This window comes from Plectrocnemia conspersa, unplaced genomic scaffold (genome assembly GCF_051122295.1).
Source record: "Plectrocnemia conspersa isolate PC_06_02 unplaced genomic scaffold, ASM5112229v1 ptg000006l, whole genome shotgun sequence".
NCBI lineage: Eukaryota > Metazoa > Arthropoda > Insecta > Trichoptera > Polycentropodidae > Plectrocnemia > Plectrocnemia conspersa.
This window is the reverse complement of record NW_028277170.1, coordinates 13011454-13024489: the sequence shown is the minus strand read 5'-3', so window position 1 is coordinate 13024489 and position 13036 is coordinate 13011454. Positions and strand designations below refer to the sequence as shown.

General features: G+C 31.4%; 1 protein-coding gene across 5 annotated transcripts in view; it reads right to left on the bottom strand.

The window, feature by feature from the left end:
• The window catches only part of LOC148234268 (uncharacterized), a 39391-nt gene that overhangs the window by 12157 nt on the left and 14198 nt on the right, over nucleotides 1–13036 (bottom strand). For 2 of the 5 annotated variants that reach the window (XM_088187743.1, XM_088187745.1), the window contains exons 2-14: nucleotides 9358–9592; nucleotides 3611–3731; nucleotides 3409–3539; nucleotides 3193–3296; nucleotides 3020–3131; nucleotides 2657–2959; nucleotides 2194–2349; nucleotides 1954–2134; nucleotides 1825–1884; nucleotides 1563–1751; nucleotides 1305–1448; nucleotides 1137–1223; nucleotides 985–1056 (exon numbers count right to left, since the gene is read on the bottom strand). In XM_088187743.1, the coding sequence (XP_088043869.1) occupies nucleotides 985–1056; nucleotides 1137–1223; nucleotides 1305–1448; nucleotides 1563–1751; nucleotides 1825–1884; nucleotides 1954–2134; nucleotides 2194–2349; nucleotides 2657–2959; nucleotides 3020–3131; nucleotides 3193–3296; nucleotides 3409–3539; nucleotides 3611–3731; nucleotides 9358–9515 (1818 nt within the window). In that variant the 5' untranslated portion in view covers nucleotides 9516–9592. Of the gene's footprint in view, nucleotides 1–984; nucleotides 1057–1136; nucleotides 1224–1304; nucleotides 1449–1562; nucleotides 1752–1824; nucleotides 1885–1953; nucleotides 2135–2193; nucleotides 2350–2656; nucleotides 2960–3019; nucleotides 3132–3192; nucleotides 3297–3408; nucleotides 3540–3610; nucleotides 6746–9357; nucleotides 9593–10574; nucleotides 10697–13036 lie in introns of those variants that run through there. The other 3 variants (XM_088187744.1, XM_088187747.1, XM_088187746.1) reach the window with 3 other exon arrangements.

The following is a 13036-nucleotide window of genomic DNA, read 5'->3' as shown; positions in this document are numbered from 1 at the left end:
TGGCGATGAGACGAATCAGGAAGACGAAGCTCCTACGAAGAGAGGCTTCAGAGACAGTACTGTGAATTGAGACGAGTAACGAGAGACCTCAGAAGAAGATATCATTGCTCCGCCAGCTTCTCCACCACCACTCGGAACAAAGAATATACAACTCTCCAATATTTCGCTTTGGTATATGTATTATGACTGAATAAATTGTAACTACTTCTCCGGCTTCTATTTCTGGCTGCAAAGTCACACCCCTTCGGCCTCAATAACTGAAAGTGGTGACCTCTACATGAGATTACACCATGACGAATTAGACCACAAACTCATTGCATCGTTGATTAATTCCATTATTTTTTATTTATTTTCTATGTCGAGTTAAAAATATATATTTATAAAAAATGTAAAATATCTTTAATCATATACGAAATATGATGATTTCAAAGGTGATGCATGTTCTTGCACCATTGTACATATGTAGTGAAGAAATTATCAAAAAAATAATATTGATTCTACAAATTTAAAACAAATCTTCCTCAGAACTGATTGCAGACCTTCGGCAATCAATCTGGACTCTGTTTAAAATATTGTAATAAGCAAAAGGTAAAACATGCAAAATAACTATAGAGCAGTGGGAGATTTTGTGGACACATCCAAATATGGATTATTTGGCAACAAACATAGGCAATTTGTTCAAAGGCGCCCACATGAAAAAAGTATTTTATTAACCGGAATTGATTCTGCACATATTTTTGTGTAAACAGACCGTGCCTGAAACCAGACCATTTTGTTTATGTGAGATAGAAGAAAGACTCTGAGTTTAAATATAAGAAACCACTCATTTGATTCAGCATTTGAGGATGTTTGCAACATCACGAATAAAAACTCGTGCAAGAAAAAAAAAGTAATAACCGCAGAAAAATGTATTAAAACTTTTAATAAATATATCTGCGAGATGAAAAAATAAATAATTATTACTATATGTATAATATAAATTACCATTGGTTGTTGAAAAGCATTCATGTTTCCTTCCATATTCCTTTGCATGTCCTTTTGTTGCATGTCATTCAACTTAAATTGACGATATTTGAATAAATACAATGTTATTTACTAAGCTAATTTTTAATTACACAACAATACGAAAAACCTACCAACTCAATAAGACTTGGGTTCGGTGCTTCCATTATTGGAACATTGACCGGTTCCAAATTTACATTTTGTTGAATACCCACCAAGTCCTATAAAAATTAGAGCAAATTAAATATACATATATTGATATATTTGTATACTGTATTTTTTCTTTATAGCATTATACTAACGAGCGGAGAGTTTATTTTTTTTTTCTCGTGTTTCAATTTCTTCTCGTCCTCCCTAAGATGAGGCTCTAGACCAAGTTCATAAGGTGAAAGTATTTCTTCAAGTGCGTTGATAACACCAAAAGGACGTTTAAAAACATTTGGACTCTGAAGAATTTCAACTCCATGAAATATATTTTTTTAATTTGAAATATTTTTTTAGCATAGTTAAATCTTATTATATACTAAATCTGTATGAAAATACCTGTGTAAGCCACTTACTGAAAAAATGCTTGTTGAGACATATTCAGGCAATAGAAATGGAACCAAACCACCGCACAGCTTGTACATCTTTCCAATGCTAACATAGTTTGGAATTTTTCCTTTGCGAACCAATAAATAGCTATCCAAATAACCTTCTCTAAACATTGTTATCATGTCCATGCTTGAAAATGGACCCCTTATCTTATTCTACATAAAGTTCATATTTTTTTATATTTTTTTACACAAATAAATATTTTATTGAAATAAATTTAATAATTACATCCATCCTATCGTGATAATACCAGCCGTCTTTCTCCAAGTCTACTGGAACATTTCTTTCCTGTACATTTTATAAGAGTAAAAATACATCTTTCGGTAATAAAATAAAATGCATAACTTGGCTATTTACCCTGGCTAGTCTGTCATAATCCAACGTTTCCAAGCTCTCCCTTATTTTCATATCGACTTCCGAATCCGTTACAAACTTTTGACCCATCAACGGCTTATCTTCGTGATTCTCAATTTCGTCTTCTCTCATGAGTTTTTCTAAATATTCTTCCACCAATGAATAATTAGGATGTCTGTCTCCACTTAAAAATTAAAGTACACGTTTATACATTGTAAAATAATTTAAAAAATAATGACATACATTTTTACATCACGGATTTTATCTGAAATCCGTTCTAATGCTTCTTTATGTTTTTCCATAGTGTTTTTTTTTACTTCAGAGGGAGGTTCTGTAATAGGCGGTGGTGGCTTGGTAAATAACATTGGCAAAGCAATAGATTCAATATTTGTAGGTGACCTGAAATCATTAAAACATATTACAGCAAATGAATTTAAACAAAACGAATTAAAGTTTTAAATGTAACACATTGGACAGCAGTACTGTCTTTACTTAGTACAAAATATACATCTGCAGTTACTTTTAAACCATAATTGTTTAGTAATTTATTAAAAGTAGTTATGATATATTATTATATAAAATTATTTTTCAATGCAAGTATGATAGAAACAGTTTTAATTAATAAACTAAAAAAAAAATTATTTATATTATGCACTTATTTTAACTTTTTTACAATACGTAAAATAATACATCGACTATTACTCACTTTGCATACAGCGGGGCGATGTTCTTAGTTGCCTCAGCTGGTACTTCTCTGACCCCCAATGGTGGGGGTGGCTCCTTGACGATGTCTTCGATCGGTTTATCAAAAAATGGTTCATAAGGCAATTTCTCAAACTGCGTGACAAAAGGGAACGGTGGTTTCTCGTACATTTTATCAAATGGTATTTGAATAGGTTTTTTAAATGGGTTTTCAATGCCAGCAGCTTCATCCAGCTGTGCTATTGGCATAAAAGCACCCGTAGCATCGAAAGTTCCAGTTTCATCCGCCGGATACTCAGTATTAGCCCTGAAAGTAAATAAATAATATATATTTTTTTTATGAATTACATCATTGATACTAACTTACCATTCTGGCAAATCATCAGGACTGTTTCTATCTTCGTTAAATGAGCGTTCATATGATGAAGGACCAGGCCTATCTCTAAAGTCCCTCGAATCTCTATCCCTCTCATTCCATCCTGATGAAAAAAAAAATGGTGTACCAACTACATAAAACGCTCATCATAAAATTTAAATTACTTCGATTATAATAATCCCCTCTTGGTGTACGCCAATCCTCAGTTCTATATTTATCTGGGTTTCTATTTGGTTGCGCTTCTCTCCAGGAGCCTTCATTGCACCATCTAAAATTCACAGCAATGGAAATGTAGTTATACATATTTAAATTTAATGTTTCCAGATTATTATATTATCGTAAATTTTTCAGATAACCTTATACCGTAACTTAGTACTTACTTTGGTTGAAAATTATTTACAGGTCTAACTAAATCTCGAGAAGAGGTTATGTTTTTAGGAGGTGGTCGACCGTCCATGGCTGGGCTCAAATCTCCTTTTGCCTTGTGAGTTCTGGACTTCCAGCGTCGACGCTGCAATAACCATAAATAAAAACGTGTATTTTAAAATGTAACCTATGTTTTAAAATATAATCCATACTTACAAAGAATTGAAGAGCTAACGGCAACTTTTGTTTTTTCACATACAACAACTTATTTTGCTTCAATTCTTTAGGTGGGCTTAATTTTGGATCATATATAGCAATCAACTCATCTCGCTTGTACCTGGAAAAGAAGATCTTAAAACTGCCCAAAAAATTTTCTTTAAACTGCCCAGAAAAAGATTTCAAGTAATAAAAGCCGCGCCCAAAAAAACAAAACAGAACAAGAAAACAAAACTGAATCAAGCAGTAAAAAAATAAAAAAGTGTATTATTTGTATGTAGAAATGTATTTTTTTATAATTTTAACAAAATGTAAAATTTAAAAATAAAATTTTAGGTTTACTGGAAAGGTTATAGAAAAAGTTTGCACTAATTTTATTTCATTAATCATGTCTTTGGTGGCTACAGATTAAATTATGAATCTGTATAGCACACATTCATTTCCACACACGAAAAATGTTTCTTGTCGGTTGTAATGATTGAAATCTGAGCTGGACATATCTATCACACAAAAACATATGCCAGGTTATATCCACCACTCCTGTCAACAAAAATTTTCAGTATTAACTTGTTTGAATGTAAATGTTTGAAATTCATTATCCAGAAGAAGTGAAAATGAGGGGTTTTGTTGCTTCAGGTAGGTTTTTCGTAGTTTTCTGAATCCTATTGTAGAATGAATTCCGAAAGGATTAAATCAAACAGTACAGAAAATTAATTATTTTATTAAAAAGAATTTGAAATAAAGTACATAGCTACTATGTTGCATTTCGTTTCATAGACAAACAAAATCCTGTTTATGTTTTTGAACTAACAATACTAAAACATTCAGAAACCAAAGATTTGTTTATATAAACTGCAAATTATATTGAGTTAATTGATAAATATATATCAATTGAATTAAAATGCAGGAATAAAATAACCAATTGGAGTAAACACTACATAAGTCATATCCAATTTTTAGTTAAATACCCTAACCGTTCAAATAATAAAACTTTCCAGTATACCCAATACATTTCAGATAATTTTAGTGAATTAAAAAGTGAGTGAATTAATTTTTAAAGCTCAATGTAATACAATGCAAAAGCAGTGTCAATCTGCTGAAAACCAGCTATAGACTCTCAATCTTAGCAGTTATAAGCTAAAATTAAAAAAATAGTATGAGAGTAAAAAGATTATAAATTAGAAATGAACAGTGCAATAACCAAATTTTATTTGAGTCACCAAAACCAATAGTGTTTCATGTCACAAAATGGATTTTACGTATCATTTACCTTCTGTAAACTATTGATTCTGTATAATTTATTCTTGAATAATTTTTTTGAATAAATTTATCATTTGTCAACAAATTAAATTGCAATAATAAACCTTTAATCATATCGAGTTAAATTGATTAAATATAAATAAACTAGACTATGAAGTGAAATTTTGATATTATAAGGCTTGATTTATATGCACGTGTGAGCGAGCGAACATGTCTGAACAGATGCTCGTTTGTTCGAGAAATAATTATTTGTTATTTTCGTTGAGCTTCTCTTAATCTGTATGCAAAGGTGTCCGAACGAAGATGTTCGCACGAGTGCTCAGTTTTCACTTTCCGAAGTAACGAACATCCGCACCAACAGTATAAATCTGGCCAAATAATACATAACGAGTATGTGTTTTTATTATTATTATAAGACTATAAACTATTTTATTTTTTATATGTTAAGCTGGATACTCACTCATAATTACTCAAAAACAAGAAATAATCAAATTAGTATGACATACACTCCATACATAAAAACGTATAGGGCGCATACTTTTATGCCACTTAGCTTAATTTTTTAAATCGATTAATTATTCAAGTAAGAATGCACCTGGGTATCCACTTTCATATAAATATATTTCACATGCTATATCACAAGTACGCCTAATATATACCTTGCCCTCCTCGTAAAGATACTACAAAACCACACAGTCACAGTCTCTGAAAGTGGTTTACGCTTTTGTCGTTAAAACATGACTCATCCATAGTTTAAGCTCAGTCTCGTTTGATATTTCCAAGTACAAATTAAGGATATGTAGAAATAAAATGACCTATATTTAACAGCTGATTGAAAACACTTGGAGCAATTTATAAATGTAATCTAAACCTGGACAAGATGGCAATTGCAGGCCACCATCAGTGAACTTTAAAGTCCAACTTTAAAAGAGTCAGACCCGTCGGAAAACACTAAATTTTATGTTAGAGCGGATAGATTATGGTAAAAATTATTGGAATATGTCAAGAACTAACTTAGGTTGCAGAGCAACATATGTAATATAGACATACATATAGTTGCACACTGAAATTTAAAATATTTTTTAACTAAAAACACCATAGAACATTTGACCACGCAGCAAGAAATTACCCAAAAAACTTTCTATTTTTCCATTACTACGATGAGCTGCACATATATTTTTGTTCTCACAGGTTAATTTTACCTTATTGAAAATATAAAGAATGGTATGATTATCCATAAAAAACTGAGCCAGAACTATAGATTTGTATATTAAGTGAGGGACCATATGGGTCTAACATATTCTTAGTTTTAACGATATTAGAAATTAAGCTTTTTGAATGAACTGTAATTTTAAAAATATATTTACGAGAAAAAACTGTTTATTTTTATAACAAACTAAGAACTTTTTACTATTATAAATCGCAACTAATTATTTTTATAACTAAAATTTTGAAAACTTATTTTATTGATAACTAAGATTTGCGATGAAAAAAGATAAATGTGTAAGCTTTGCACCTGTTAATAAATATTCAACTTATTATAAACAAATTATACATGCTGCTAATTTTAATTAAATTTAATTAGCTGATTTTGAATCTAGGTTTATTTCAATTATATTGTTTCTTGTCACAAAAATAATGTTTTGATTTACATGTAAAATTAAACACCGATTTCAAACGTATCATTAGTTTTTTAGATTATAACTTTTTCTTTAATAAAATACTAAAAAAAATTTAAATTAAATTTATATGTTTAAAATGTACATGTTATGAATACATTTAATCAATTCAAAACTTTATTTTTGACTTATAATTATGGATTTTTAAAGAAGAAAATGTAAAACTTTCAGCAAAAAAATCAATACAAAAAGTGCCATTTTTAGATATTATGAATATATATTTAATATTGTACATAGAATTTATTGTTATAATATTAATAAATATTTAAGCTTTTTAGTTGCTCTCGTTTTGTAAAAAACTAATTGAAATCAGCTTGAATTTATAATAGAATATATGAATTGAGTGATTTTATATTTGTGGCGAAAACCTTGTTTTAGTGTTATCATACATTTTGTCTCATATGTAATGTTCCTAATAATTTCGAATGCATGTAGAAAATGTGATCCTAAAAGAAAGTCTATTATTAATTGGTTTGGTAACAAAATTGGAAGACAATATCTCAGAATGATTTTTCTGTCGTATCTTTTGTTCAAAGAAGATGGTTTGTTGATTCTATCTCGACCTCATCCTGTTTAGTCCAAACAAAAGGATTTTTTATCTTGGCCAAATTCCTGATGGAAGAGAAGTTAATTATATGGTCTTCATTATAGTCATGTTCGGCCAGTGCCGAATTAGAATAGCATATTTTAACAGCGTTTATTAGTTCAGAAGCTCTTTGTGTAATTTTTCTGTTTGTTTGGCCTATGTAGGATTTATTGCAATCTGCATAAAATATTTGTTATATGCCTTGGCAGTCGTTTGGAATCGAGTCTTTGCCACTAGGCAAGAAAGGACCAATTTGAACGGAAAATGGTTCTGACTTTTAATTCTGAGCAAGGTGAAACCGGTAAGCAAAAATCATAGATAAACACTATTACCAACATTTTAATCCATAATGCTACTGATAAAAATAAAAATAGCAGTAATACTAAAAAAGTGGCAGCACCGGTGAACTCCCATATGACAAGGTCAAGGACAAAGAGTAACAGACTCCTCGAAACATCAGACGCTAAATAAAAAGTTAGATCGCAATGGAATCCGTGAGCAATATATATATATTATATATATATATATATATATATATATATATATATATATATATATATATATATATATATATATATATATATATATATATATATATATTGTGTATATAATAAGGTCTTTGTAACTGATAAAACGATTTCTCTGCAGCCATTATTTTTTTTAGCACTAACGCTTTCAATCGCGATGTGGCGATCATTTTCAGGTGCTGAATCGAATGGAATTTTTCTTCTTTTCGTCGTAGCAATCCTAATCCTTGCAAAAATCGATTGGCCCACGATGTTGTAGACACGTTGTTCTTGCAAAGATTTGAGTATTGAATCGCGGTTATTGAAACAAGTGTTTAAAGTTGCAGTCTCTCAGCGCATCCATTCTCGTGTACCAACCCTCGCCTATTGTTTAGAGTGCTGGACACTCATTACAGTTAACCACTTCAACGTTATGCTTCACTGTTGAAAGTGTGATCCGCAGTGACACGAACTTTTTGCCGCTAGCGGATATATACACACCAAAAAATTATTTTTTGGTGTGATATATTTTAAGACATGAAGCTCTGCTGCAGTCTTCACACCAGTATTTAGATTATTAGACATATCTGTCGTTTCCATTGAGTTTTGCTAAAATTTTTAAAATGCGGATATATCCGTCATATCCACTTTGCAAGTACTTTTGTCATGACGGATATATACCATATATCCACTTAAGGGGTTAATGAGAGATATCTTAATTTTTCGAGTAGAAGGTCTTGTAAAGACAGGTGCAGGAGAACAGACATAGTATGTGCAGGAGAATGGCTCATTAAACTATATTATTTTAATAAGATAAACCCATCGCCTAATTTATGAAAATTAGAAGACTTAGATGTGCAAATTATATTACAAAACTTCAGAGAGCAATAAGTCTGTGGGTCGGCCAAAATAGCTGGATGGTATAATAAAATATAGGGCAGCCAGGCTATTCCTTTGAAGGAGGATGAAATTATTTGAAAGGGCTAAGACTCGATCTAGGTTGACAATTCAATCCATTTTGTTGTAGTGGGTAAAGTAAATTTGAATTAAATTGAAATGATAGAGGCCTAGATTGGTACACAAATGAAATAATCGTCGAAGGGCTTATTATTAGACAGATTTGCTATTTTTAAATACATTCTTTTTTACAACCTATTATTTTAATCACATTCACATTATTTTTATTGAACGATTTATCAAATGTTTTTAATGACATCTGAAAGAAGTCGAGCGCTATTTATTCTACAGTAATGACAAATATGGTCATCTGCATCACCAAATGGAAATCCATATAATTTATGAATTATCAGGCATGAATGTGTTTGAAAATTCCTTAAATACAACCAGAAACATTTCATTTGAGACTTCCTGTATGTGGAATCAAGTTTACTTTAGTTTGTATAATGAACTATCGATGGAATGATTTGAAACTGTCGCAACAAGACAATAAATAACCTATAGGTTCACAAAAACACGACACCATGCCTTAGTATTAAACAAGCAGGATAGTCAATCGGAATTTATGATTTAAAATTAGCAATTAATTTATGACAAAATTCAATACACCAGTAGTGGAATAAAACCACAACGTAAGATTAACTAGTACCGATATTCCAAAGTGCATGTTATAAACAATTTTTTAAAGCTAATTGCAAAGTTTAGCGAAAATATGGTGTTGTTCTTTTCGCCATTTTCAATTTTGCTTTTGTCACTGACCTGAATTTAGCAATGTTCGCCTTGTATTTTGGCGCAGTTCGTGTAAGACTCGAAGGGTTGACACCGTATGTAGATAAAGTACTTTCCTTCGAGGAAAGATTATTCCTTAGCCATTCTGGCCCAAAATTCATCAACTTTTCACCATTATTTTCGCACATTTTACACGATAACGCATATAATATCAAATATCAGGTGAACGAATAAACCCACACACGAAAGAAATCCCAACTAACACCTGAAACGAAAAGACAATACTTCTGTCATTCTATAGCCAATTGGTACTTAAATTTTACAGCAAGCTGGAATAAACATCATGTATTTATTGTATAATTAAAAGCAAACACGTCAAAACAACATTATTAAGAAAGATTAGCACTATTGCGAGCTGCACAAATATACTACTAACATAAACTAATCAACCATTTAATATTAGATCGCAAGTGCTATTTGCATTGTTTCATACAATTTTTAATTATGATAGTTTAAATGTTTTTTAGTGATATCATTACATTTATCAAAATGATTAGGAGTAATTCGTGTAAATCTAAAATTAATTATTGTTAAAGTGGGATCAATAAGAGCAATTATATTTTAGGAATGAAAAATCGATATGTGATAAATACATTTCGTATACGTAAGTTGTGCATATCGATAAGAGAGAAAATAATAAAATTAATTGTAAATATTATTAATAAAATTTCGCTATATTATCAGTAAATGGAAGTACAGTTTTTGAGATTATATATATATATTATTGTTTTCGACCATCGTGACGCATTGGGGTAATCTCTTAGGTTACGATCGTCTTACTTTAATTTAAATGAATAAATAAAAATAATAAATAAATAAATAAATATACAAATAATTAATCAGTGGCGTGCCGTCCATAGATGCGGTAGATTCAAAACACCACCAGTATCAACGGTTGATGGCGAGCGACTCAGTCGACCACGTGATCGTGTTTATATTCGCTCGTGTTTATAGTCGATCAACCATGCATGCTGGTGGCGTTTTGAATCGAACGCATACATGCGTGCGGTCCATACATGCGGTAGACGCAGCGCATGCCTTAGGATTAGTGTTACCAGACGTCCGGATAAAGCAGGACATAGTTAGGCTTTTTAATTGCGTGTCCGGGCAAAATAAACAGTGTCCGGCTTTGAGATTTATGGTAATAATCAAAAAAGCTTGATTTTACATACATTTTTTTGTCGTACCTAATAATACTGAGAAACAAAATCCTCAATAATGTAGGGTGTCCGGCTTTTTTACCCAAACGTCCGGCCAAACTGGCTGGTCTGTTCGGCTATTAGGTTTGGCGACCTGGCAACCCTACTTGGGATTATAATACGATTCTAAAAATGAAATATTTTTATCATTTTATATTTTTTTAATTTACGTAATTATGAAACGCAAACGCTCAGAAAATCGGCCACACGACCTCTTCGACAGAACGACATATGCCGACTGAAGAGCGCGCGGGTGTAGTCGATAAGCGTGCGCCATGCTCGTCGCAAGTGGATTTTGTCGCGCATGCGCACTAGCCTATACACGTGATTGTATTTACAATCGCTCGCCGTCAACTGTTGATGCGGTTAACATTTTGAATCTTTCTTCTTCGGCAATTTTTTTAATCTATTATTATTTTTTATTAGTGTACCCCCCCCCCTAACCGCATGCCCTGTTACAAAGCCACCGCACGCCACTGATATTATATATATATATATATATATATATATATATATATATATATATATATATATATATATATGTGTGTGTGTGTGTGTGTGTGTGTGTGTGTGGTGCGGGCGGTGAGATACTTTTCCTCTCAATCGCGGGCTAAGTGACGAGAGTGAGTGAGAGATAAGGACATGCAGACCGCGGACATGTGGTATCTCACCGCCCGCGCCTGATATAAATATATATATATACATATATATAAATATATATATATATATATATATATATATATATATATACATATATACATATATACATATATATATATATATATATATATATATATATATATATATATATATATATATATATATATATATATATATATACATATATATATATATATATATATATATATATATACATATATATACGATTCGTTTTTAATTGCTCACTTTAAAAATACGTTTTAAAAATAAATTGACAGTCTAATTGTTCAGTCTCGTTTAAGTGACGGTTATGTTTAGTTGCGTGATTTCGGTCTTTATTTGTCGTTTTACTTTTTTTATTTAAATGCAATATGTGAACTTTATTACATTCACATATTGCTTATTATTAACTGAATATGTTGGAAATTAGTAAACACATTAATTGTTCACGATACGCTGTTCAAAATGCTTTTAAACAGTACAACAAATGTGGTTCTTACAAATCAAATCCAAAAACTGGAAAAAACAACAGACAACTGGACAGAAAAATCGAATCTTGGTTCGTGAGTCCTTTAAAAATCGTCGAAAAACGTTTTCAAAGTTGGTTGCTGAAGTGTCTGCAAGCGGATAGCCATCTATTTATTCGCGGACGGTAAGGAGGCTCAACTATTTAGGACTTAGAGGTTGTAAAGCCCGACATAATTTCGGAAATAAATAAAATTCGAAGGTTAGATTGGGCCCGAAAACACTGAGATTGGATATCTGAAGATTGGGCTAAAATCATTTGATCCGATAAATCCAACTTTGAGGTAATTTTAAACTAATATTGGTTAATAAAAAATATTAAAAACCTAATTTATTTTAAAATTTTTTTTAAATAATCATACTTTATTCAATATTTTTTGGGTTTTTAACCCCTGGTGTAGTATAGTGCGTCGAAGAGTCGGAGAAGAATATCTAGCTGATTGCGTAGTACCCAAAGTCTAATTTGTGGCGGAAGCACTATGGTCTGGAGTTGCAAGACAGCAGCAGGGGTAAGAAACCTATACGTAATATAAACCTATATGTAGTGTGAATAGTGACATTTATATTTTAATTTTGGAATCCACTTCAATGGATTCCTACAGGAAAATATTTCTAACCGCAGACCACGCTACTACCCGATTCCAGCAAGAGAACGCTCCGTTCCATACTTCGCGAAAAATCAGGGGTTAGTTTGCGACAAAGAGTATGACGCTTCTAGAATGGCTTGCATAGTCACCAGACCTAAATCCTATAGAGCAGTGATGGCGAACCTATGACCCGCGGGTCAGACACTGACCCACGCGTGGATTATTATAAACTTATTTTTTTATTATAAAAGGGAGAATACACAATCAAAAATATTTAAAAAAAAATAAGTATATATAACGAAAGTCGAATTTATAAAAAAATATTTCCAAGTGGACATTTGGTAGCTGATTTTCTATCGTATCACTGCACCCGTGTATGACATACGTAGTAAAAAGTAGTTTTTAAGCATTCTCCCCTCCCCCTTTCCAAGTGACGTCACTGACTTAGTGACAAACGAGCTAGTACTAAAAAAAATGAACAAAATTTGACCCACTTCACAAAAAGGTTCGCCATCACTGCTATAGAGCATTTATGGGCAAAATTAAAAGGAAAGATTGCCCAACAAAAATACAAATCCAAAATTGAGCTGCAAGAAAAATTCCAGTTGGAATGGAGAAAATTGTTTCTGTCCACCAGTCATTAGTGGTATCTCAAAAAGGTTGCAGTTGTAATTAAAG